The sequence below is a fragment of the Corapipo altera genome, unplaced genomic scaffold (assembly GCF_003945725.1).
Source record: "Corapipo altera isolate COAL_440 unplaced genomic scaffold, ASM394572v1 97, whole genome shotgun sequence".
NCBI classification, from domain to species: domain Eukaryota; kingdom Metazoa; phylum Chordata; class Aves; order Passeriformes; family Pipridae; genus Corapipo; species Corapipo altera.
This window is the reverse complement of record NW_020884998.1, coordinates 646,114-674,037: the sequence shown is the minus strand read 5'-3', so window position 1 is coordinate 674,037 and position 27,924 is coordinate 646,114. Positions and strand designations below refer to the sequence as shown.

The 27,924-nt window shown below is 39.6% G+C and overlaps 1 protein-coding gene across 1 annotated transcript in view; it reads right to left on the bottom strand.

Annotated features, from left to right (window-relative positions):
* CDYL (chromodomain Y like) overlaps positions 1-20,277 on the bottom strand; it is a 107,605-nt gene extending 87,328 nt beyond the window's left edge. The window contains exon 1 of the mRNA XM_027666786.1: positions 20,100-20,277. Coding sequence (XP_027522587.1) covers positions 20,100-20,123 — 24 coding nt within the window. The 5' untranslated portion in view covers positions 20,124-20,277. The remainder of the gene's footprint in view (positions 1-20,099) is intronic.
* Between the last annotated feature and the right edge of the window lie 7,647 nt (positions 20,278-27,924).

Genomic DNA, 27,924 nt, shown 5'->3' with positions numbered 1-27,924 from the left:
ATGTTATTTTAAAAATACTTCATTATAAGGGAGTTGGTAGTGAAATAATGCCAAATTTAAATTTTCCTTACAATGGCAGTCTCGTTTAAAAGTTATACCACCCCCACAGTTGAGAGCAGCTTCTGAAACTCAGCAGATTAACAGTCCAATGATGCTTTTTCACAACTGCTTAAAGCAATACTCATGGGGTTGCCAAAATTTAAATTGAACCTGCTCCTCGGAGAAAATCTGGCGTCAAATTAACCCTATTAAGCAAAACAGGAGGGGAAAGATAAAGCAGAAGTGGGGGTTATGACAGAGAGTTTTCAGATGGATAAACTCCAAAACCTGTCTCTGTATGGAATCCTGCATGCCCATGGTGGTAGAGGGGACATCCAATTGAGGACATGAGGAGCAGGCAGGATATCAACCTACATTGCCTTGGAAATACATGGGAACCTCTAGTCCTTGAGAATAAGGACAAATAGGAGAACAAAAACCTGCCAGGTTTTTGCTTATGGTTTACACTTTTCTCCTGGGAGCACCAAAGGGAAGTACCCCTTCCCACTGAATTCATCCAAAAGGGTAGATTAGCTGTGCACCTTCTAGTTCACTTTTAATTATGACTGCAAATGGTTTTCTTCCCTGACCACAGGACCCATGATCCAGTCTGTGCATAAATTAGATAAAAAGAAAGAGAACTAAGAACTCACAGGCAACCATTTATCTGTCATTTCCTCAATCTAAAGTGTTTGAATTTGTGACGTAAATCACAGTATTCTTATAATGTGGTACAAAATCTATAAAGAAAAAAAAAAAATCAAAACCCAAAAGACACTTAGGCATAGCTCTTGTCCCAGAGAGCTCACAATCCTCCTCCCCACAAGGACACAAGAGTTTTATCAGATTTATCAAGTATATATGAGCAAAGGGCTAACCGAAATGTGGTTTGTTTATATGAACACTTCTTTATCAGGCAAGCAAAAGTAATCATCTTATAATTTCATGGGAGTTGAATTTGAAATATCTTTTTTTTTTTTGTGGTAATACTTATGCATTGCCAGTTAACTCTATCACAGAGCAGAGAGGGTATAGTTTCACTTATATTGTCTCACGTTTTCTTGTATCAGTCAAATGGTTTTTCTAAAAAGTGTCAAATTAGTTATTTAAAAAGTTATGGTGAACTATCAAAATGCACCCTAACACAAGGAACGTTTGTGTATGTGGTTTCGCTTTCTAAGCAGGATTTTAAACAAAGCTGTAACTTTTTTTCCCCTTGATCATAACAGCCTTCATTTCACATGCAGCTCCAGCTTTTGCCCACAGTTATTCCAGTGCAATAGTGCTTCTGGAGTTTAACAAAACAGAATGTGGCAGATAGTGACAACAAGTCAAAAATCTACACCTGAACTGTTAAAACCAATGTAGAAATTGCAGAAAATAAAAAAAAAAACCCTACAGCAAAAGGGGATTCTGACATATTCACCTCTATATTCATCAAAAAGAAAGGCCTACTTAGTCTTTTTTACACTGTTTATGAAGTAAGTTGAAGACTGAGCTCAATAGCTGTGACACGGGTAAAAATAGGTGTATGGCTTAAGCACAGCAACTCACACTGCTCCACAGGAAGAATTACTCTCCTGGTCAAAATATTTGCCTTTTCAATGAGTTGAACTTTCAGGTCATCTGTTAACAATGTAGATTCTTTCCTGTCTCGAAGAACGTTATTGTCTCTCCTTTAACAAATAGCAGGGTATTGTTCCCAGCTGGTTGCTAATGCACACAATTAGCATGCAAAAATCTTTCAAAGTGCTATATGGAAGATGTATGTGTTGCTTGGATGATCACATATTTTGATTTAGTACTTAATATTTAATTTCTCTGTATGTGTAACATAAAAATTAAACTCATCTTTATTATATCCTCTCATTACATCCCCAACCCTCCCTTTCCCCCTCTGTTTTCAGCCTTCTCATCAAAAATACAGACACACATTACAACTGAGTACAGAGTGTCACTGATGTTGAAAACATTTTTATCATATTTTGCAGATGACCTGTGTAGGAGATGATCATTTATTCTGCCTTTCTGTTTAACAGATAATTTCACTCCAAAATTCCTGCATTGGGTCATCATACTGTGCTTGAACTAAAGGCATCTTTTTTGAAAAATTCACAGCTTTTTTTTGCTGACATATCCAGAACATCCTTAAATATGCTGTTTGGATAGATAACTGCCTTCAGTTTCAAATGTATTATATTGCTAGAAAAAATACACCCAAGTACAGCTTTCAGCTCCATTACTTTGTCTACTATACCTAAAGGACTACTCCACCTAAATCTTGTCCCATATAAGTACTTAAAGGCCATCAGTCACTTCTCGAACTTCCCTTTGCTAAAAACTACACAGACTGAGCTTCTCCAGGCTCTTACTGTACAGCAGGGTTTGTTGACTTACTTGTTTTTACAGTTTGTAATTGTCCCTGACACGTTCTTTTGAATCTTTTTAAGTTTATCTAGGTTTTGGGTTTTTTTGCACTTTAAACTCAAACAGGATGCAATTTTCTAACATCTTGCTAGAGTTATACAGCAAAATAACAGCACACCGAATTCCACTTGGGATCCCCTATAACCATATCGACGGACTGCAATGTGCATTTTAGCTACTGTATTGTATCACCAAATTACTCCTTTCCAAAGTACTACTCTCCATTCTACATGTATGATCCCACTGTCTAGACAGATATCTTTAGCAATATTAACATATGTTGAAATGATCGCCATTAATGAAGTACAGACCATCCTTCACACTTATGAATCCATCAATTTTTGCACATATGCATTTTGCCAGAGATTACGTTCTATTTTCCTCCAGATCATTATCCAAATCCTCAAAGCAATGGACTGTGAACGACTTCTATAAAATCCAACATGAATGTCCTTAATCTATTACTGCTTTATGATCCGTCAATCAACCACTTTGAAATGTATTTGATATGGGCCATTTTGACTTAGCAAAGGGATGGATTTCAGAAATCAGAATACCATGCAGTACTGTATAAGGTGCCTTACAAAAGCCTACTACACATACATGAGTATCTTTGTCAATGAAAAACTTGCAGCCTCAGAATAAAGAAATAAATACAGACCAGTTCTAACTGTCATGAACAGCTGGGCAAGCACTGACTCCACTTTCTTTAATTTTCTGCTGAACAATTCTCATTTCAGCCTTTTACAGTTCTTTCTGCGATCATTATCACAGAATCACAGAATATGCTGATTTGGAAGAGACCCACAAGGATTATCGAGTCCAATCCTTAGCCCTGCACAGAACTGTCCCCAAGAGTCACACCGTGTGCCTGAGAGTATCATCCAAATGCTTCTTGAACTCTGGCAGACTGGTGCTGTGACCACTTCCCTGGGGAGCCTGTTCCAGTGCTCAACCACCCTCTGGGTGAAGAACCTTTCTCTGTCTCTATTCTCATATCCAACCTAAACCCTCCCTTACACAACTTCAGGCCATTCCGTTGGGTCCCATCGCTGGTCACCACAGAGAAGAGATCAGTGTCTGCCCCTCCTCTTCCTCTCACAAGAAAGTTGAAGACTGTGATGAGGTCTCCCCTCAGTCTCCTCTTCTCCAGGCTGAACAGACCAAGTGACCTCAGCTGTTCCTCATACGGCTTCCCCTCAAGGCCCTTCACCATCTTCACTGCCCTCCTTTGGCCACACTCTAACAGCTTAATGTCTTTCTTACATCGTGGTGCCCAAAACCGCCACAATATTCAAGGTGAGGCCACCCCAGTGCAGAGCAGAGCTGGACAATCCCCCCCCATTGACCGGCTGGTGATGCTTTGCCTGATGCCCCCCAGGACACGGTTTGTCCTCCTGGCTGCCAGGGCACTCCTCACTCATGTTCAACTTGCCATCAACCAGGACCCCCAGGTCCCTTTCCGTGGACTGTCTTGTTCCTCAGTCTGTTTGTTCATCCAGGGTTGCCCTATCCCAGGTGCAGAATTTGGCACTTTGCTGTGTTGAACTTCATATGGTTGGTGATTGCGCAGTCCTCTAATTTATCCAGGTCTCTCTGCAGGGCCTCCATGCCTTCGAGGGAGGCAACAGCTCCTCCCAGTTGTTTTTTTAAATTAACCCATCCAGTCTAGTATTTAATGTTACATACTAGCCTATCCTATTCATTTACACTTCTAAGAATTAAAAGTAACACAAAACAAAAACAGAAACGCCAATACCTTGGATATCTTCAGTTGGTTGGGGTGTTTTGTTTGTTTGTTTTAAATTCTGATTTCTGTAGACTAAAGAAAAAATTAAATTTGTTTGTTCCTACCAGAATAAAGAAATATTTTTTGTAAGTCACGATAAATTTTGAACAGAGCATCCAGATTTTGGCCACAGAACAACAGTAGTCTGACTCACAGCAGAATCATAGAATATTTTTTTCAGTACTTCTGTCTCTTCTCAACTATTAACATCCCTATCTAGTAGACACATCTTCACTGGCATTTTTTTGTTCTCAATAGATAAGACAACTTTCACATTGTTCTTAACCCCATGGATAGAAGGTTTATGATTAGTGTTTATATAATCTACTATGGATGGTCTTTTTCTTGTGGCAGTTAATAGCCACTGCTGCTTATGGCATTTTCTCTGAATCTTCATCCATCTGAATATTCATCTCTGCCTTATTACGCTATGACAGTTTCATATCTATCCCTAATGACTTTTCATTGTAATAATTACAAAACGCCTGAGTAACTTTTATTTTTAAGCAATATAACCTTGAGACAAAACTGTTTGCTTTATAATTTCAGTAAAATCTGTGTTATATTATTTCTAGGAAATCATCCCTTTAGCAAAAGTCATTATTGGCAAGGCTGGTACTGGACAGAGCATTGAAACAAGCAATGGTAACTATCAGTGCTGATTGTTCTCATGGAAGTGTTCTTATATTTAATTTCATTTTTGTCAAAAGAGTAAAATTGAAGAAATGGAATTTCTTATTCTCAGAAAAGTATGGTGAATGACCTGCACATATTAGTAACTCCAAGAAAATGTTAATAACGATTACCTAATGTAATCACTCTGAAATAACAACGCATGTTTTCTTTGCATCTAGACATTTAAATAAAGATTCCCCTATCATATAAATCTCAGGAAAATGTGCCTCTGTCCCTAAAAAAAGAAAATTCAGACCTTACAGAACTTTCTGAGGCAACTTTGCACCCTTAAGCATATACTTTATTTAATTGCTTTTACCTTGTGATAAATCAAAATCAGAATGCAATATTTTATTCCTTGTTTTCTGGATGTAAAGAACCCAGTGCCTAGGCCAGGTTGACTGTTAAACCAATGTCAGAATCAAACCACAGAAGAAAAATGGAAGGGGTAATAATAATGGCCTAATTTTATAATTTGATTTTGCTCTTACCAAAGTGTGGCACTCAGTAAGTGTGGCATAGTAAAAGTTTATTTGACTTTAGTAATTTTCACATAAGCAGTCTAGAGTATTCGGTGTTTGGTTTGGGGTTTGTTTTAAACACTTTGTCGGCAAGTAAATAGATTTAAATATATTGGACTCTTTCCAGACCATGATCAACAGATATTTTTTAAACTGACTGTAATCTTGTTTTGTACTTTTAAATTATTTATTTAATAATTTGTTGTTTGTTATTTTTTAAAACTAAATGAAGAATCAATATCAATGGCTGGCAATGCCACTAAACTGTCCTGGTTTAGGAGTAAAGTAGAGCTTTTAAACTTATTGCTACTTGCAATTGTTAAAACAATGAGTCATCTGAATGTACATTCAGGCAATTTTAATTTTTGTGTGCTACAACCCAGAATTTACCAATATTTTACGTTTTCAAACTGCATATAAACACAGAATTTGTAATAAATATATTAAATATTTTTAATAAAATTGTCTTTTAAATGCTGAATACATAATCTAGTATTTTATAATAATATTTAACATTTAGAAATAATAAATTTCTTAATTAAGTTTTATCTGTACCTAAATAATTGACAAAATATTTTTACTTAATATAAGCAAAATAAGGGGCTTACACACACACAGAGAACTGAGAACACTGCATTTGGGGCACTTAAAGTACTCAAGCTGCTTTCAAAATTCTCACTCAATTACTCTATATCTCTACGTTCCCAAATCCTTCTGTAACACAGCACTAGCCTTGTAGTCTAATATTAGTAGATGTTTTTCTTTCCTAACCAGTTTTTATTTGTAAATTGGAAGGAGTTAGAGAGCAACGCAGTTTACTTTCCTTATCAGTTTTCCCACCTTCAAGTAAACACACTCAAAGTGAAAATAATTTGCTCCTCCTCTTGTGAAACTGAAACCAAAAGTAATTAAAGCATAAGTTTTTCTATCCGAAATATATTGACAGCACTTTTACTCTGAACTTTAGTTCCATTGGAGTGGCTAAAAATATCAGTATTTTAAATGAAATGCAGCTCAAAGCAAGCTCAACTACATCCTGTCTCATCCCACTCCCTGCCCACTGCCCACTCAGTGAATAACTAGAATCCTTAGAAATAAATTATATTTTTAACTATACTTGTATATCACCTGCATCTTCAGACTGGGTTTGCACAACAGCCTCAGAGCATATTACAATATCATCACGGTGGATAAAGAAAATACAACCTTACTCCCCTGCAGGCTTTTCATTACTTCCGTGGCACAGCAAAAGTAATAAAAAGTTTCAGCAAACTTTGTAACTGCTATGCCTAAAGTAAAATTCAGGGAACTGTAGCAGGTATGCAGCACTGGGAAGTAACTGGAATCACAACTTATTGCAAGCACGAGTTTTCCATTCTCACAATAAACAGAAGCGTAACCAGTCACTCAAACATACAGTACAGCATCTTCTCCTCACCCCACCCCTGCATGTGCTGCATGACCTCAAGGTGGAGTCTGGGGACACAGGCTCTGAGTCAGCCCAAGCCAAGGGCAAGAAGCTGTGCAGCCGCACTGCAAGTCTGTCCAGCGAGCTGATCCAGCTGCAAATTAAGCATGCAGTTTGACAGACTCTTTTTTTTTTTAACATAGCTAAGTCACTGCTGCAACCATTTCTCCACATCTAACCCATTTTCTCCTCCTATCTCCCTTCAAATATGCCATATATTCCTGTTCCTTCACTTGAACTGGCACCTCTTGGATTTCAACATTAGCCAGTCAGTAAATTGCCAGAAAACTATTTCTACAAAAGCAGTGGGCAACCTTCAGCTAGGCAAGCTTCCTTAATCAGCATTCACTTGACCCAGCAATAAAAATCGGTGTTGGTGCAAAGAAAGGAGGAAGAATGAGTGGTTTGCTGGAAAACGCGGTGATGGAAAGCAAGGCACCTAAATTTGTTTAAACTGTAGAGAAGAGAGCCCTAGTACTCACAGCTGAAAGTGGACAAAGAATAGTCTCCTTCCTTAACGTGTAGTATGTTTCAAACCTAAATGTTAAACATGACGCCATTCAAAGAAACATTAAGAGAAAAACTGACACAAACACTGTCAGGATACACAAATTTTTTTCCAGTGGTCTCAGGGCTTGCTCACTGAGGCTGTTCTTTCGTGGTCATCACTCAGAGGCTTAACAGCTCCAACGACCTTCCACACCTGCTTCATCATCTGGGTAAATACATGCATGGCCATGCACAGAACCAGATTGAGGAACTGCTTCAACCAAATAAACATTTTCAAGGCAGGGTTTTTTGTTTGGTTGTTTTCAATTATGCCAGATCAATTTTCCAATCCTCTTAACACATGGCCATGCTGCTGCAATGGCTCAACAGAAGGAACAGCTGAGTAATTGGAGCAAGGACCTGCTGAAGTCAATCATAAAGTGCTGCCACCCCAACACCTTCCAAGATTTAATGTAAAAGGAAGTAAAATACAACAATTATTATTTAAAAACATAACTCCATCAGTTACTATCACTCAGAAAACAAACCTTAATTTACAGTCTAGTAGCTCCACATAGTGGGGTGCCTAAACACCATAGTGCTGTGCTTAAACTCTTTATACTTCAACAGCACAATCCCTTAAAAACATTCACCTACTAACATAGTTTACAGTCCCAAGGGAAGATCTGTAATGAATGAAAAGTTGGGTATTATCCAGCATTAGGATCAGAAGACTAGAAAAAGGAAACAAAACCTCAGTGCTTAGGAGGCCAGATTTAAGGATATTTAACTTAACTGACTAAATTAACCCAACTAGTCTTTCTATACCGTTTTGTAGAGAAAGGGGATCAAGTCTGATGACCTTTTAGAGGAATTTCACTTAAATGGTCTAAATGGCCTTCTGGATGACTCTCATCACTGACTGCTGAGGACATCAAAGATAATGCTGCATGCTAGTTGAATACCTCTGCAGTTAGTCCCACCAAAGTCAAACCAAACCAAAACCCAACTTAAAAGGGAGACAGGCTTGTCTGTAGCTTGTAGTTGTAGCATGGCTTCTCACTGTAAGACCCAATTAGCCTGCTCTACTTAATTCTAAGACATTCTGACAATATTTACTTGGGGGAAAAAAGAAAAACAAAAAAGATAAAAGGCTTTATTTTGCTTGTGCTTTGGCTCAGGGATTCAAACTTTGTCGGGGAGATGATCAAATGATTGGCAATCATCTCTGAAATACTTAGTCTGAGTGATATGCTCAATGCTAGACTGTGACAGAGAAAAGAGAGAATTACATTTTTTGAGACAGTGTTCAGGTGTCCTAATGATTAGAGCCTCCATTGTTCCCCAACAACCTCTGCCTACTCATCTTTCTACAAAAGATAAATCAGTTTTAACAGATAGGCCTTTCTTCCACTACATAACCAAGTTTCAGATTCTTGTAGAAAAATAGAAAACATCCTTGCTTTACACAATAGACAACTAATTCCACACTGAAAGTGCCCTTTCCTGAACAACTGGATGGAGAAAGATTTTTCTGATGGCTTGACTGCAAATGAGGGAGACAGGTATTGAAAAGGCATTGGGAAGGTAAAACTCAAATGTTTGACAAAAGGTACAAATTAATAGAAAGGGAGTATTCATTTAGTGAAAAGCAGAACACAAAATTATCACATGGTTCCACAGTCAATCACCACTTTCTTCTTCCCCTTCTCATAATTTACTATGTCTCAGTATACTTTAAGACTTTATTTAGCATATAAAGATATAAAATCCCTTTTCCCAAATTAATCACTTTTAGTCACATCTTAGTTCAAGCTTCATAAATATAAGCAAGTGTACACAAGAAAAAATAAAAACCCAAATAAACCATTATTTTACTAATAGAAATAATAAACCCATATATACAGATATATATGTTAGAATGATGACTCTCATTAATTCCCATTATTTATGAAAACATGCACAGCCAAAGAACATTATTTTTCTTTGACAATAAGAATGCCATAATACAGAAATTATTTTGTGTGCATGCACTGAATGGGTTTTGTTACATTTCATAGCTTTGATTAGAGATATATATGCTCAAGTGTGAAGGACAAAATTCTTTAGAATAAACTAGGTTGTAATTACTTGACTAAGGACTTTAGCATTGAATAATTCAATTAATACTGAATATATTCAAATAACACATAGCAACAAACAGCTTCACATTTTACAGACCAATGCCAGTATTATGTTTAACTAAGATCTTCTTGTACTGAAAAAACATATCACATGCCATTTAACAACTGATATTTGTGCATCATTCCTTCCTTTTCATAAGTATCCAAAGGCACGAAGAATTAGAGTATAGCAAATTATTTTATCTGGATAAATGGAGGAAAATAACATGGGGATAGGTATAAATGAACAATAGCACAGTTTCACCTGCCACTATGAGTGGATTAAAACCTAATGTTCATAGGGACATAAACCACATGATGTCCTAGCGTTCATTCTACATCCTCACTAAATCCATGTTTCATGGCATACACAGGTAACCTCTAAAACACCATTTTATTCAATATGCTTGTTCTGCATTGCACCAGTTTCAGGGTAAAACTGAACTTAAAATCGAAAGTGATCACTGTAAAGAATTGGTTGTAAAGATAACGTGTTTGAATGATTTATCTCAATACGCATTTTAAAAATATCCAGCAAAAGACAACCCTGTTATTAAACCTTTACTGATAAGAAAGTAGAGAAGCATGGTACAGTCTGCATACACGTATCCTGCGTGTATCTACGACGCATGTACCCTGCTGATGAAAATAAGAGTAAGATTCCATCTTTGTATGGTTTTAAAGATTTGTGAAGTAGTAATCCTTTATATCCATTGGGCTTCATGTAGTCATGGAACATAAGCTGTCAAAATCAGCAACTGCTTGATGTACTAGCTTCCATGTTTTAACAGTCCTACAATGCTACATCTCAGAGATGCATCCTTAAATACAGTGATTTCCATCTTCTCATTCAGAACTTGATATTTTTTTCTTGGGTGGTTTAAATAAATAAGCACAAATCTCAGGAGATGTGATGAATACATTGTGGGAGAAAGGAAAAACAAATCAATTAAGGAGCTGCCCTGATAGAAGAGAGATGTCTCTAACGTGAGTGAAATAGAATCTGAAACACTGATGGAACTTTTGAAACAGGAAGCTATCTTATTTGCCATTGGCATCTGGGAAAAAATTCTGTGTTGTTATTGATCGTCATTGTTTGATTACCTGGGTGAAAATACAGCTTATTCCTATGTTAATTCTCTGGAAGTCGATGTCTCTCAAAAGTCATATGATAATAAACTTGCCCTAGACTTCCATACTGCAGTGTCTTATGGAAGTTTTTTCCAAATTAAAACCAAATAGAGATCAAGTGTCCTTTACTCTCCCACTCAACACAGTCCCTTTTGTACAATCAAATCCAAACATGAAGTACGTAACACTAAGCATATGAACCATACAAAGGAAAGAACACATTTGAAAACAACTTGTAAGCTGGGCTTTAACCTCCTCTAGCCACATAAATATACTATAAAAAACCTGATGTGCACTAACAGCTTAAATTTTATCTTTGAAAATTCTGACCTTGCAATATTAGAAGTGAAAATTGATTGACTGCTCTAAAACTGCACTCATTTCTGTTGCCCTTGGGAATGCTTGGACATCTAGTTATTCCTTCAGCTGCAAAGGAGGGTGGCGAGCTGGGGAAGATCTACAGCAACCCTTTCAGGAGGCATTAGAAACTGTTTAGCTAGAAATGCTCACAGTTGAGTTGCTTTGAATATTTCTATATAGAACAACTATATTTATGATCTAATTCCACAGAAAAATACAGAACAAAAGCTCAAGATTCTCAGTCTGATGCAAACATAATTCCTTTTACTTTATGTTTCTTTGTTCTTAGAAAGCACTATTAATCCAAGATGAAGTTTGGTCCTTATCTGTGACCCAAACAAGCGAGAAAAAAAGTGTCAGCCTTGAAAACATTAGTGGTCACCTAAGAGTTGTGGTACAGAGTTACTATATGGCAAAAAGCCTACAGAGAAGAAAAAAACCAGGTTTTTTTCTGTTTTCAGAAGTTTTCCATCAATCTTCCTAATTTTATATATTTTACTCCAGTACAGTCTACTATGGGTTATACTTACACTCACAAAACAGTACTAATTTCAAATAATGAGATTAATTCCTAGAATTATTATTACAAGTGCTATGACAATTTGTTTTATTCTCTGGGCATATTCCTCTTTCCAAATTTTCTAGACTAGGAGTCTACTCACAAAGCTGCTAGCTAGACGTTTTTTCGGGATGGAGTCCTTAAGCACATTAAATCTCCACTGAAGACTCTGCAGGCATCTGGAGCATACACTGCTGATGATTTTAGGTTTCACACTGAGTTAGTGTTTCTGTTCTGTTTGATCACATAAGCTAACAACCTCTTCTTGAAAAATTTAAGTACAAATTAATAGAGTTCAGTAACACCAATGTATTCTGTGGTTATGACTCAGAAAATACCTATACAAATGCCTTAAACTCCAACAACTGAAGAAGACCCCTGTGAGTGTTTATAAATACTGTCTGAAGAGAAAATGATGAAAGTTTAGCCCAAGGAACAATTGTGCTAACGCAACTGAGCAACCCGGCAATCACATCGTTCTCCTTCCACCACACCCTGCCAGGATCAACAGAAATGGGCACAGAATGGCTCTATCCACAGATGTGTCCCTGCCTTTTCCCGAGCCTGCAGCCGCAACCCTCGGGCAGATACGCGCAGGGAACGAAGGTGGGCTATGAACGGCCGGGCAGTTCAGGTCATGCTGCTGGCATTTTATAACCAAGGCTGAAATCTGCCTTCTCCCAACAAAACCAGCCATGAAAGCTCCCAATGACTATTGCTGTGTCACGTTTCCCACTTTTTCCTCCACAGTAAGACATTATGGACCTGTCATAGGAATCAGGAAGCTGAACTGGGTGGATCTTTTGTGTAAGAACCTATAGTCTTACATTCTCATTATTTCGTTTTAGACACAATCCCAGGTCTGTTAGTTTTAACCTTGTAAGTAACCTAGGCCACTAAAGCAAAGTGGAAGAGTTACACTGCACTAGGAGGAGCTATGTTTTATACACACATATAACAGGGGAAAATATGGTGCTGAAATCAAAACACAACAAACTAGCACGATTTAACAACTAGCCAAACTATAATCCAGCTAATTTTCACAAATTTACTTTGAATTGCTTTGCATCCCTCATATATCTAGTTATTGGTAACAAAAATGTTATCAATATCCTGATAATGCTTCATTGAAGAACTGCATTTAATGGAAAAAACTTCAAAAGCTACAGATGTCTGACTGAGTAGAACATTCAACACATCACAGTCAGGAAAATATTTTGGAGTTAAGGTATATCCATTTCAACACTCTTAAGAATGGACCTCACTGGTTCCCCTACATACATATTTACAAAATGTACATCTAATATTTTTCTGTGATAAATACATCATAACATACTTCCCACAACTTGCTTTAAATTGACATCTTCAAACTAAAGCCAAATTCCCTAAACCAAGAAAATTTCCAAAAACCAGTATTCTACAGGAAGTGGAGATGCTTAGAGAAGTATTTAAATGTCTCTGCAAAATTAAAATCACAAAGTCACTTAAAAAAAACAAACTATGTATTCTTCCTTCCCTGTCAATCTAGGATATTAAAAAAAAACCCTCTGGATTTTGATTTTTCAGATGCTACTATGACAATCAGACTGAGCATTAACACCTAATTTCCTTAAAAGGCGTGAAACCTTCAGAAACTGTGGGGGCAGAAGAGTTAGAGAGGTACAACTACAAATGTGGTTAGGCCACTTAAAACACAAACCTTATCTTTCCCCACAAAAGAAATGAAACAAACAAACCCTCAGACATAACACGGCCAAGAAGGAAGATTTGATCAGAGCTATACTAATTTATTTTATGTACTGTGATTATAGAATGTGAAGCCTCACTAAGGAATCACAATAAAACTATGTTACAGTAGTTTCATTATTAAATATAACTAATAGACAGTTAAAAGATAATTAGAAAATAGTTGCTTTATTTTGCAGCTAATGCTACCAAAGTGGCTTCAAAATAATTTAAAAATGGAAATCTATGATTAAAAAATGGTTTTTAATCCATATCCATTCTATGTATTCATATATATTCATAGGTGCCTTGAAAAATATCTACCACAGGTCACCATTAAGGGACACACATAAATCTTCTGAGGATGTTTATGAAAACAGTATATTCTTCCCTTAATAGTGTACTAAGGTGGTAACATGCTAATTTTCTTATACTCTAAGTAATACAAAGAGAGGTTCAAAGAAAGGGTTTCAAAGAACATGAAATTCTTGTGTGTAAACATTAAAAGTCCATCAAAAATTAGAAAAATAAAAGCTCTTCTAAGAAAGATACTACAGCTTTGGAAAATACAATTGATAATGAAAAATACAGAACTTTTAAAGTATTTTCTAGTCTAACAATAGACTGTCAGAGAAAGTACATGGTATGTTTAATACGTAAATTATAAACGTTTTACTCTAAGATTAAAAAAAATAATCAAGCCTGTACTCCTTGAACAATAAAGTTATCTATCTCATGTCATCAAAAACCTCAAAGGCACAGAAGAAGTGAACAGGGAGTGACTTGAGCATCCCTTTTAGCCCCGCAAACACAGTTTGTGGAGATCCAACAGATACACAAAAACAATAAACTGCCCAGTAACAGCAGATTTCGAATTTATTACAGAAGAATAAGAGTGGCATTACAGGCCTGCATATCTGTTAGATCCATCAGATCTGCACATCCAGTTATCAGATATTTAAGAAGTCATTCTGGTTGAATAAGATGAAAGCATAACCGTTAGTAACTTGTTTTTTCTACCACTTTGGCACAGGTCAGAAATGCTGCAGCAGTCAGGAAGAAATGAAGCTGCACCTACTGAGAAGTCTGAAAGGGACACAGCACCACTGATGCTGTTCCAGCTATGCCAACCTTCCTGAGGAACAAGGGGCTGTGGTGTGTCTCATTAAGTCCTTTGTGTCCGATAATTCATCCTCATTCAAGAGCTACTGAACATCAGCATAGTGGAAGCAACCTTCTGTGATAGTAGTCTTGCAAGTTGGAAGTAATTATTCTGTAACTCTAAACGTAACCGGCACCACAGCAGTAAATCTCTGATTGACCAAAAAACTCAAGAAATTAAATCACAGTAAAAGCCAGGGACTGTGAAGGTAAGAATTATCAGAGCTTTACATGCTTTATGGATGGCGCATCTCTCCCCCTTTCCCACTTCCTCTGCCTCCCATCTTTTTTTGTTTCTGTGATGAACATGGGCAATTCAAAGTAAGTCACACAGAAAAAAATTAAAAACATATATTTTCTCAATATACCTATTTTGTACATGTAGGTACAAATTAGTTTCATGCATAAAAACTGCTAAAACATCTCTTTATCTGTGAACCACTTGCAGTTCTACACAAGACACAGGCAGAAGTTCATTCCTTTGCACACGTGTGCTTGAACTCCCTCCGGGAGCAGCCTAGAGCCTTGCCAGGCCAGTGGCACTGCAGAGGGCAGAGCACACTGGAGGAAATCCCAGGGGGAGCTCAGGCATTCCCCCCGTGGCAGCAGCAGAAGACAGGGCACCAGACCTTCTCAATTTTGTCCAGAGCTCTGGGGCCAACTCAAGCTGGCGAAAAGCAGCCTGGTAAGGGACATGGAAAAGTCAGGCTTCTTGCAGTAGATATGATGGCTCCATTTCTGCAGTGCTCTTGCATTCATGATCTGGTTTAAAGAAGTGAAAGTCACCAATGGGGGAAGAACAGCTAATCCTCACTTCTATTTTAAGTCAGATGTATAGTTCCTAAGGGGTGAAAGCAATACAAACAGGTCTAATGTAAATTCCTAGTCTTGTTTAGTTGGGTAGGGTCAGTCAAGCAAGTCTTAGTCTTTTACCTTGCCTGAAACAAGCAGTAACATTTGCACCACTTGTCAAAATAAAATTGCAAAAACTCAGGCATTACATCTCAATGACTATAAGACCTCCTTTATGAACAAGATCTTTAACCAAGATCTTGGGAATCAGCACATCAGAGACAAGCAGCAGAAGATAGATCCCAAGACAATTTGGACTTCCTGCAAGACAGGTTGAATTAAAAAAAACAAAAACATTTCAATGAGGAAAAAGACAGCTATTGCCCAAACAGCCAATTCTAATTTGTTGTTAATAGCAATTTTTCATCAAATAGCCATAAGAAATTATAACAAACTCCGAGCTGTGTACGGTAGATAATGGATTTACCCTTTCAGTTAACTTAAGCAAAACAAATGTTTAAACTTCCCAGTAAATGCATACAAAACATGATGAAGGTTCAATTACTGCAGTGTTACTAGGGCTGTGAGTTACTAGGGTTTAAGTGGGTAACTCCTATGCAGTATCAAATTTTTAGCAAACTGACAGCATTTCTCCTCCAATTTTCTACACTCTGTTATTTAAAAAACTAGCCTAGTATATGAAGAACAGCCCACAGGACCACTTTTTTTGACTTGTGGCCGCTACTGTATACACAAAGTTTAAATTTTCTTGCAATACGTGTCTTTGGGTCTTACTTATTAGGTGATTAAACCTGACATATAGCTTAGTGCAAGGCCATAGAACTTCAGGCAGTTGCTCCTTAAATTTCTTTCAGTTTGTAATTTCACTGTATCTGTATAATTTAAAGTCAAAGGCCTTAGTTCTAAAAATAAAACCAAAAATACTGAATCATCATCGGAAGTGAAGAATCACCTTGAGAATACCAGACACCAGGATGAAAAAAAATGCATATGTATTTTGCAAGAAACTTGAAGAATTAAAAAAAAAAAAAAAAAAAAAAGACATTTTCCATTTTATAAAACATACAAAAATGTATAATTTTGAACTACAGGACTTCAAGTATGTTAACCTGTAATATTTTCATGGAAAAGGCAGCAATGCATAGGTGTACTTGCAAAGTTCACACAAACTGTTTTGCTTACTTCTGGTAAAACCCAGTAAAAATGTTGTGATATGACTAGCAATCATGGCCCAAGCCAAACTATGGTTACATAAATTAAACCAATGGGCCATTTATACCATCACCTGTACCAGCAATCCTCAGAGGAAAAATAGAAACACTTGGTACTTTAACTAGATACAATGCCCACAGACAGAGAACTTTGATACATTTCCACCACATCTAATACAAAAAAAAGTTAATAAATTTTATGAGAAAGAGACTCTTCCAAATTCAGCACAGAGTTACCAGTTGTCTACCAGATGCCATTTGGTACGTCTGACCTGCTGGCCAACACACAGTTGTCCTGGAGAGCATTTGTATGGAATCATTTCCACATTTCATCAAACAAACTTGTCATGCCAACCACAACTCAGAATGATTTCAATCCCAGACATCACTACAAGACTTTGCCAAAGGAGGTCAAGGGATTTGCAGTCAAGGGATTCGACTGCAGTGAGAGCAAACATAGTTTGCTTTCAAAATAACCTTCTAAATGAGGTGGATACCCTACTTCTAATTACACCAGAGAAGATAAGGAGAATAATCAACACAATTTCAACTGGTGGGAAAGTCACTAAACGAAAGTTGTCACAGTGAAAAAGAAAGTAGCCCTACTATTCGCCCAAAGGGATGTACAAAGGACTTTCCAGAAACCACAGCAACGCAGGTATGAAGAGAGATGCCCTAAGATGTCAATCCCTACTAAAAAACTTGTGGAAATCCAAATACAATGGCACCTTTTCCTATGTTTACCTATCTTGTTCACCAGTTTCTCCATGTCTGTCCACCTCACTAAGAAACAAATTGTCACTTGAAGAATCAAACTTACAAAGAGAAAAACTATGCTATTCGCCTCACCCATAGAGACTGGAAACATGACCAATTGTTTCATTTTCCATATAGAAAAAAGAGTCTCTTTAATTTTTCTCAATAAAGTTCCATATTTTCTTTGGATCTTCTACCCTCTCAAAAAAAAAAAAAAAAAAAAAAAAAAAAAAAAAGGCAGGTAGTCATTACCACAACCTCTCCTGTGTGCTCAGGAACACATGACATGGAGGATATACAGTCCAGGAACAAGCAGCATAGAGGATATACAGTCAGACCAACAGTCATCCTTCCAGTCTGCTCATATATTTCAAGGGCTCGATCTTTGAATTCCAAATCACTGGCCTACATAGAGATCAGCTCCCTCTCTCCAGAGATGATATCCAGAGTAAAAATAATCCCATAAACAAATGAATCCCTAAAAAACAAACAAACAAACAAACAAACAAACTTACCTTCATTTTTTTATAAGAGGAATTTTTATTTGTATTTTGGAAGAACCATGACACATATCAGCAGGAGTAGCCGGCATTCATACTTAGGCTAACAATTGCAAATAGATTGTGCTTTTTTTTTTTATCAAGACACCAGATCCAGATTCAGAAGGAAAAACAGAGGTATAACAAATGGCACTGGATTTCAAACACCAGTTTCAAAGACTATTGTATGCCATGAACTATAAAGAAAATAGCCATGAAACAGAAATAAAGCCCCAGTCAATACCCTGGGCAGTTCACATAACAGTTTAAATTACTAAATTGTTAACATTTCACATTAACCTGCAATTATGTCCTTCTCAAATTAGTGCTCACTACATTTGAATTATTTATTATTTTATGATTTTTCAAACACGGCTAGAAAATTCACCATAAGACAAAACTTGTCAAAAACGAGCAATCTAGAAAAAAAAGACACCTTGACCACATCCGAGTCCAAGAGCATTAACAACTTCAGCATCTCAATCAAACTTTGCACTTACACGATTAAAGAATGTGCCTCATTTTTAAAATTAAAGAAGTAGTTTATCTCTTCAGGTGGTTTGCAAAAGAGGATTTTGCCCGATAGCCATCACACACCACGTGCCAAGTGAGGACGGCCATGCTCGACAGACTACTGAGACTTTCGTACAAGTCAGCATTTTGAAAACAACTTAAGACCACCAAGAAGAGTCATGCACAATGGTCACTCAACTTCAGCCCAATGCCCAGCAAACAGAATTCTTCTGGTCATTTCTTTACGCCTGTTGAAACCAATATCCTATTGTCCATCTTTGATCAAACACAGCAACACACTAAGAGCAAGTACTGGTCACATCAGAGTCTACGGACCAAACTCCACAAACCCAACAGAAGTTTTTCCAAAGTCAAAGCAAGTTTTTGGTAATCCCTTCGGATGCAGAGTGGTCTCTGCATCCTACTTCCAGGGATGATCCCTTCAAGATTGGCTTAAGCCACATTATGAGGATGGGGAAACTTGCCAAAGCAATTAACTATGATTTATCTGTCTTGGGAATACAGGCCTTCAGTCTTCTTTCTAGTCTATCGGTTCAGCACCTCTGCTTGGCAGTCAACTTGCTTCGAATATAAGCCCACCAGGGGCACCTTTCACTGGCATGTAACTCCATTAACGAGAGATACATGTGCACCAACAGTACAGCAAGACATCTTCTGTCAAGTGTCCTGAAGGCTGTCTGTTCTCTCTTTGACCTTACAATTCCAGCCTCCGGATATATTTTTTTTTTAATAGATCACTGCCTGGATGCATATTAACTACAAGATAAGACCATTTTTGGTTTTGGGTGGCCACTTCTTTACCTAAAAGGCAAGAACGGCTCCAAAACAACAACAGCTTTTCACTCCCAGGGATGACTTCTTGTAAAAATAAAAACAAGGAAGTTCAATCCAAGAGAACCATGATGCTTTTCAATCAAGGGCAAGGATGTGAAATTGCCACACATAAGACAGGAAATTCAAAGTTAGGCTGTCACCTCGCTCCGTTCTTCACCCCAAAACCTTCCTCTCCCGTCAGCACACCCTTTGACCACCTCCCGAGCGACGAGTGAGGGATGGCGTGTCAGAGCCTTAACTTTCAATCTTTTTGGGGCTTCCCTTGCAACCTCAACCGTATGGTTGGAGCACGCAGAGCCGAGTTTAAATTTTAATATTTTGCACCGCCGCAGCTTGCTGCACGGCCAAGGGACACGATGGTGGCACGGGACCTTGGTACAGACACAAATCCAAGAGGAGAGACCCTCAGCCCTCCTCCCCCCTCCCCCGACACCCCCCCTGGGCCGGACAGAGGCAATAACTCGGCTTTGCACACATTTTTGCACAGCGCCGGGCTCGCACTCCGGCGTGCTCGCTGCCGGGGCTGTCAGCGCCGCTCGCCCCATCCAGCACCCCCTCTGCTCCTGCTGGACTCAAAGTGTTGTGTGAACGTGGGGAAAGCGGGGAGGGGGAGGGCGGGGGGGGGGGGGGCAGTGCAGGCCACGGTAACACTTTGCCGTCTCCTCCTTTCAGTCACATTTCCGTCCTCCTCCCGCAAAACTGGGGAGGGCAGGGGGGGCGGGGGGCCAGGCTGGGCACACACGCAGGCGCCGGGCCCAGCGCGAAGGGGCAGCACCCGCCGCAAGTGTGGGTGACAAGCCCGGCGGCGCTCCCGGGGAGCAACAAAAAGGCTCCCGAGCGGGGTGGGGTGGGGTGCGGTGGCCGGCGGGGCCGGGGGCAGGGCCGGCGGGGATCGGGGGCTCCTACCTCGTAGAGTTCCTCGGAAGCCATGCTGGGGGAGCCCTCACAAGGTGGAGTTGGGTGCTGGTTTGGAAATACTTTTGTTTCAGTTGGTGTCCGTTTGGCCTCCTCCTCCTCTTCTGCCTCCTCGTCTTCTTCTTCTTCTTCTTTTTCTTCTTCTTCTTCTCCTCCTCCCTCTCCCTCCTCCTCCTCTTTCCCCCCTCCCCCTCCTCCTCCTCCTCCTCCTCCTTTTCCTCCTCCTCCTCTTCTTCTTCTTCTTCTTCCTCCTCCTCCCTGCGCGTCTCTCTCCAGCGCAACTAGCAGCTCCGCTCGTTAAATGCCAGTGAGGTGCTGCTGCCGCTGCTGCTGCTGCTGCTGCTGGCGGCGGCGGCGGCGGCGGGGGGGGTGCGCGCACGGCAGCTGCGCAACTCGCTCGCTTCTCCCCGCTCGCCCTCGCACAGCCCGGCGCGCACGCACAACGCGCGCCCCCGCGCACACACACAACGCGCGCCCCCGCGCACGCCCTGGCCCGCGCGCCCCCGCGCACACTCTCACACGCGCGCTCGCGTTTCCCCCCCCCCCCCCCACCCAACCCCGCACCCCTCCGGCCGGCCCCGGCTACGCTCGCTCGCTCCCTCCCCAGGAACACTAATCGAGCGCAGAGAGGCAGCGCCACACGCAACCACCACTCTCCGCCCCGCCGGCTCCACCAGCCGCCCCCCCCCCCGCCCGGCACCATCATCCTCCTCCTCCTCCTCCGGTCCTTCCTCCCCCCGCCGGCTTTGATCTCCCATTGTCTGCTCAGCTGAGCCCGGCGGCGCGCGGGGGGGCGGCGGGGGCGCGCGGCCGCCCGGGGCCGCGCCCGGGAAACCGCGCTGGGGGGGGGGGGGGGGGGGAAGGGGGGGTGTCCGCGGGGCGGACGCGGAGTTTGGAGAAAGGGGGAGCTTGAGGGGGTGGTGTTGGGACGACATGGGGCCCCACGCACGTGCGTCGCTTCCCCGAGCACCCCCCTCCCCCAAGTGCTCGTCCGTGCCCGACCCTCCGGGCTCCGCTCGTCCGTGGGCTCCACCATCTCCCAACCCATCGCCCTACTGCGGTGCCATATGTGCGAGCAACGCCGTGTCGCGAATGCACGCGTTTCTTTCCCGTCCGAACTTCCTTGGTTGGATGCCTTCGCCGTAAAATAAACTAAGCAGCCCTCGAGGGTCGCTGCCAATGGCAGATACGTGCCTTCCATCTCCTGACTGACTGCGTTTGCCAAAACGGGGAGGCCCTGCTGAGGCCTCCCTGGTAGGATGAGTCAACAGAAAGTCCATGAGCTGTTGACTTTCTTATGGGTCCAGCACTCGTTACACCCCTCAATGTTCTCATGCTCTTGTCACCTCTTTCATCTGGTGGTACTGCTTCGCAGGAATTTGTATCATCTGGGGGTGCTTTACAGGAATTTGTGCACGTGAGGGGCTGTGGAGCAAGCCCTTACCTTGGTGAATTGGAGGCATTGCTGTGCAAAGGTAGATGTGAAGAGTTACTTCTTCAGGAGCAAACTCTTCAAGAGAGAGCTTCTTATCTCAAAAGGGCTGAAGGATGGGACAAACCCAGTGTCAGGACAGGAATGCCACACCTATGTGTTCTGCCATACTTAGGCATCCAGGGAACCATACTCTACCACAGAACAGCACAAGTTAAAGCAGAGTTCATCATATTTGTTTAATCAACCAACCCAATGGGTCAACTGAATTTTGATCAAGTTGCCTTTTTTGTGTATGTGTGTGTCAAAGGCTTTCAGAAATGTTTCTGGAAAACTAAGAAATTCCTCAATGTTCCACTTTGACGGACAAGTTTAAGACTATTGTCCAGCAGATACCCATTCAGAAAATGTTGATCCATTTGTGGGCTTTGGATGATTTATGTAGAAAGATCTGGAGGTTCCTTTCTCAGGCTTGATTAATATGCCCATTCTTTATGAGAAATATGTTGATGTCTCCCAGGTCAACATCCTTCATCTGGGTAACTGAAATTCTGGTACCGGACTTCCAGATGGACCTAATTTGTGCAGGTAAAATATCTAAGAACTTTCATACTTTTCATATTTTCCCAATCTTCTAACTAGTCTATGAAAAGGTATTTAAACCACTTCTTGAGGTGTTCAAGGGCTAGGCTTAATCTAAGTGGTGAAAAAGGGGGTCGTTCAGTGACAGTAACAGGGTCATTGATGGAAGGAGGGGCCTACATATGAAATAAAGATCTAGTAACTCTGTGACTGCCTTTTGGACATGAGCATTTGATTGCTGTTCCTAAGAGGGCTGAATCCTTTTTGAGCTGTACGCAGCGTAACGTCACTGTTGTAGCCACCCTTTGAAGGACAGTCTTTGAAAGTAATCAGTTCTCATGCTTTAGCAAAGAGATGGCAGCAGCGATTGCCGCAGATGTTACTTTGCTTGCAAGGCATAAAACTACAACATCTTAATCTGTACTAAGGGTCTCACCATTGTAGTAAACCAGGTCTTAGGTGTTTTGATTTTCTGGATGACTAAAAAGAAACAGTTCATCAGTATTGCTCCATTTTTAGTATTTCAAGGAAAGAGCCAAAGGTCAAAGTTATTACTAGTTTTTAATGTTCTGACCACACTTCACAATTCATCTTCAGTGAAAGAATTTCTTTTTTTACACATATTCATTGCTTGTGTTTCCATTAATTCTTCCTTGTCTTCTAACCTCTTGTGCTTGTTGCTTTATAAGACTTTTCAGAGAATCAGTCATACTATTCAAAAATGACATGTGATAGTGCTATGGTTCAAGCATCTGAGAGGTTGCCAGGTTTTGTGACTGATGTCCAGATTTTGCAGTTAGATTTTGCTGTACTAAGTTTCCTGTTAGCTTGCTCTTACATTGCTTTCTCTAGAAAAAAAATCAAATTGTCCAAAGGTTGCATGGTGAATTGTCTAAATCACCCTTTCTTTCTTACTTCTTGAGGTACTTCACAGGTTCCTCAGTGGAGGCAGGATGTATCAATTTCTAACAATATTTTGTTTGTTGAAACCAACCTTACTACCAACTTCCTAAATGGCTTTCCTAACATTCCATGGAAGTGTTTCCAGTAGAAATGTTGTATGGAATGCAGTAATGGAGCAGTCTAAGAAGACTGGAAAGCCAGGCCAGTTTGAGTTCTGACAGTGATAGCAAATGTTTTCAGATATGGTTGAACAGCACTAGCTAATCCAGCTTTGGAAAGTACCAGACAATGTCAGCCAAGCAGGAAGTTTTACCATATGTCTACAGAGCTTCCAATCTGAAGTGGACTATTGACTTAGTAGCACTCCTGGTAAAGTCAGGAGGGCAGTTGTTCTTAGCAGAATAAAGAATGTTCTAATTTATGGGCAAAGTACAGGTCATGGAATCAAATTCATTTGAAAGGTCAACTCCATTTTGACCTCACTGTGTGCCACTGTAATGTCTATAAGGATCTTCATAGGTGGTGGAATAGCTGAATTTGAAATAGTTATGGTGGTAGGCGTACCTACCTGAAAATTCACGGGACTGAAAGTATCCAAGAGGTCTGTATTAGATGGGAACGGGTCTACATCTCTGGGATTTCCTCTAACCCAGGGATCACAGCTGTATTTGATATGCAGAGGTTTATCCACAAGATCGTAACTCTTGATAATGAAGTGACTATCAGTAACTTATGTTTGTTCATATTAAGATGATTATCTGCCTTTTAGTATTTGGGAGTAGGGCTTGGAAATGAAGCATTTAGTCGCTGAGATACAGACAGTGATCAGCTAAAGGATTTCAAAAGGTGAGACTGATAGGGCTAAATGGGATAGTCTACACTATAGGCATTAACACCTGATCAAATGATCCTATGCTACTTTTTCACAGTCAACAAAAAGATAGCAGTGACTGAAATTCGCAGCAACTTCATCTTATCCTAAAGCAGATGCCTATGTCTGATCAGATGAATCAAAGTCTACATTTGATTTATTTTGTTGACTGTTGACTTTTTTTTGCTGATCAGAGGTATGTCACCTTTTCTACAACTGCCTAAAGAAAGGTGAGATTGATCCTACTCATGTTTCTATAATCCAGGATTTCTTAATCTAAGACAACTGAATAGTTTAATACTCCATACTGGCCAAATTATGTCGACAGTTTAGATATGAAATACCTTCGCATCTATAGATATGAATATCCCTTTGCATCTAGTATTTTTTCTTTCCTATTTTGATCCTTTGCCCCCTTGTTAACTCCTGGGATGTGGCTCACCCTTGCAATCTGATATTTTCTGTAAATTCTGTTCCTCTTAGTTTCCTCACCTCTTCCTCATCTCCATCTCAGTCTGTCATCTTCTAAGTGGTCTGAGATGTTGAAGTGGAGAAACAAAAATGCTAGAAAAAGGCATTTCTTGCAAAGTGTCCTTCCAACACAGAGATGAGAATTATGTTTTCTGTTTTGTAGTGGGTGCAGTTTCAAGAGAGGTCGTTTCAGGCATAAAAAAAGGGGTTAGCTCTGTGACACACTGTCGTGGTTTAGGAACAGTACTCCCCAGTTCAGTGCCCACACTGAGACTTTCCAAACCATGAGCAGCTCTCTCTCACTCCCCTATTTTCCCCTCCCAGTCCCTACTGTCGTGGGATGGAGAGGAGAATTGGAGGGACAAAAGGCAAAGATCACAGGTTGAGTTAAGAACAATTTACTACAAACAGCAATGAGATAAGGAACAGTAACAGCTACAATACTAATGGAGAATATAAGAAAAGAAACAATTCACATGAAAAAAAAAGATAGACAATAGCAGCCAGCTCCCTCCTCCACATTTTCTTGACTGGAAGGAACCCCTTCTCTCTGAAAGAGAGTCCATTTTTCCCCTGCCCTGGGCAGTGATGTGAAGTGGTATAGAATAACTTCTGGGTCCTAGCCATGCCCCCTCCCAGCTACTGAAGAAAATTAACCCTGCCAGGGTTAATTCCTGCCAGGAACCAGGACACACACTGAGGAAAGTGGGATCACTTGAAGGAACAACTGTTAAACAAGATTATTTATGTGAAAGTCTAGAAAAGAGGACCCCCTTATTCTCCAAACTACTAAGGCTTACTTTCATTGATCTGCAAAACACTGACTTCTAGATTAGATTAAGACAGTAACACAAGATTAAATAACTGAAGAAAGAAATGGTAATTATGCTCAGAGTAATTATGCTCAGAGTAAGAGATTCTTGATAATTTTTGTGGACTGACGTCATATCTAGCTCTAAGCTTTCAAAGAATGTTGTCAGATACACCACTGTTTCCTTGTGGACTTCAATAATAGAGTCAATGTAATAATTTTTTTAAGAACAATTAAGTTTACTTCACAATGTGCCAGTGAAATAAGAGGTTTTTTTGTTATCCATCCTCTACTCATGTAGAACTGAAACCTAAAATTACCATAAATATTGTCAGAGTTGTCCACTGACTTCTGCTGTTCAATTAAAGAGACCTAGATTTAAGAACCTAAGAGAATATAGTACTATTTATTTTTAACGTAGTTTCTTATTGATATTTGTTATGGGTGTAAATACTAGATGCTTTTGTACCTCCAGATGGGTACCCAACATCTTCAATTGAATTTCCTAAGATATATTTAGAAACCATCCCTGACTACTATGTTTTAATGGCTTGCTCATTATTAAATGGAGCTTTATGATAGAATTAGGACTAAATTATAATCTCATGGGGAAAAATGCAAGTTTTAATCTACAGGACCTGCTTTTCTCTGCATTCATTCTCTTGCCTCTTTCACCACCAGTTTTAGTTCTGCAACACTTGAAACTGGAATCTTAAATACAGCAGCTTCCATCAGTACACAGAAACGGAGATAGATAGCTGTGACTATGGGCGCTGTGAAGTCAATGCTAACAGAAATGAGATTAATATCTCTTTACATCCCTTGTAAGTCTACGTATGTGCTACACATCTCTGATTTATTCCTAGAACATGTTCCATGCCTTAAATGAGGCAAAAGCTCCATGGAAGAGGCAATGCAAATAGCTCATTGGAGAACACACATAGGCAGTGAAGGTGTGCAAGTATTACCTAACTTAAACTAAGTTTGTGTTTAAAAGCCATGAACTGGAAATGTAAAATAAAAATAATGTTGTGCAATTACATTGCTCGCCCTTTCGGCTCACCCTATTGGACACCGGCAGAGTTTAGATGTTTATATCCACATCAGAGAGAAAAAGTTTTAGCTACGTCCTTGAACTCCTTGGCTCTATACAAAGTAGCCCTGTCTTACCACTGGAATGTAGCTTCCCTTGCCTTGGTGAGGATGAGAACAGGTTTATAAAACAACTGAGAAAACAAAATCCTAGCTTAATAGCTGGGTTGGGATGGGAGCATGGAGTGAAACTGAAGGATAATTTTATCCTTACAGAACACTTGAAATGACTGATCAGCCATAACAGTTTGCTCATTCTTGTGATCAATGTAATGACCATTATGAATTACCTGAAAATAAAATTAGGGAGTGTCCTCTTCAGTTTTTGAAAGGAAATGTCACAAACTAAAAAAGTAGTAGGTTGAGGACTGATACAATTTTAAGTACCGTATCTGAAAGACAGATATTCTTTGGTTTTCTCTGGAATTTGTAATTTACCTTCTCATGACCAAGTACAATTTTAGAGAGAGTAAGTACATGAGGAATAAAGACACCTGAAACTCTGTGTTTTTACAGAGAATACAGAGAGCCCTACAGATTTTTAATAAAGTACCTATTCCAATATAGCTCTTGCAGAACATTTGTTCATAAAGAACTTTAGGATTTCTTCTGGTTATGAGTATGGTATTTACAGGTTGACTTTTCCAGAGTTTAAAAATCTCCAGCATTTTTTTCCTCAACATGACATATCCAGCCTTTTCCAAATCCCAAAACCAGTGTTGTCCAGTGAAGAGAATGTTAATTTCGGTGGTAAACTGTTAGCTGTTTCCCTTGATAAGGACATTTGTAAATATGTAGGAAGAACAGGATATTCCTTCTGATAGCTGGAGAAAGACTAAAAACCATCTTTTTTTTTTGTTTTCCATTCAGATAAGAAAATTAAAGTACGTAACTATCTTTTCTTCTTAAATAACTGAAAAAGGGAAAACGGAACAATACAGAGGAAAGTTGTCTTCTAAAGCAATAAAAATGCATAATTACAAATAAGGAATATGAACTTTTTGATCTAACAGTTGAATTTTTTTAGATCCCAAATGAGTTAAAGATCTATGGTTTTATTTCAGTTTGAAGATTCAACTGTATTTTTCTGTGACCGGAAGAGCAATTTTACTTTAACACGGTTGCAATCCCTTCTTTCCTCCAGTTAGTAGAACTGCAATATATCTTCTAAAGAGGGTGATGAAGAAACAAACATCCATATGTTCTTATGCTTAGGTCTGATAATCTGGTTCTGTTCCTGTCTCTTGTAATTCAACAGACCTTCTATCTTCCCTTCAGTACTAGGAATACAGATGTATATATGTGGGAACCAGTAGTTGATTTCCCTTGCCTGTCCAGAGGAAGGTTTTCTATATAGTAGATTATATTTAGACTTCCTGTAATCATCAAAACGTAGTTTTATCCAGTACACTGCAATGTAGCCTAGTTCTACCAGTACCTCTCACCAGAAGTTTGACTCATGTAAGATTACTATGCTAATCGGCTTGGCTTGGTGCTTGAAAAACTTTTCACAAAACTGTGCAAGCTGCCTTTCAGCACAGAGAAAGGAAAACAAAATGTCTGCTTGATTCATCATTAGACTGCAGATTTGACTGTGGATTCAGTATAGCCTGAACAAAAATAATGTTATCTTCTGTAAGACAAGGGATACAAA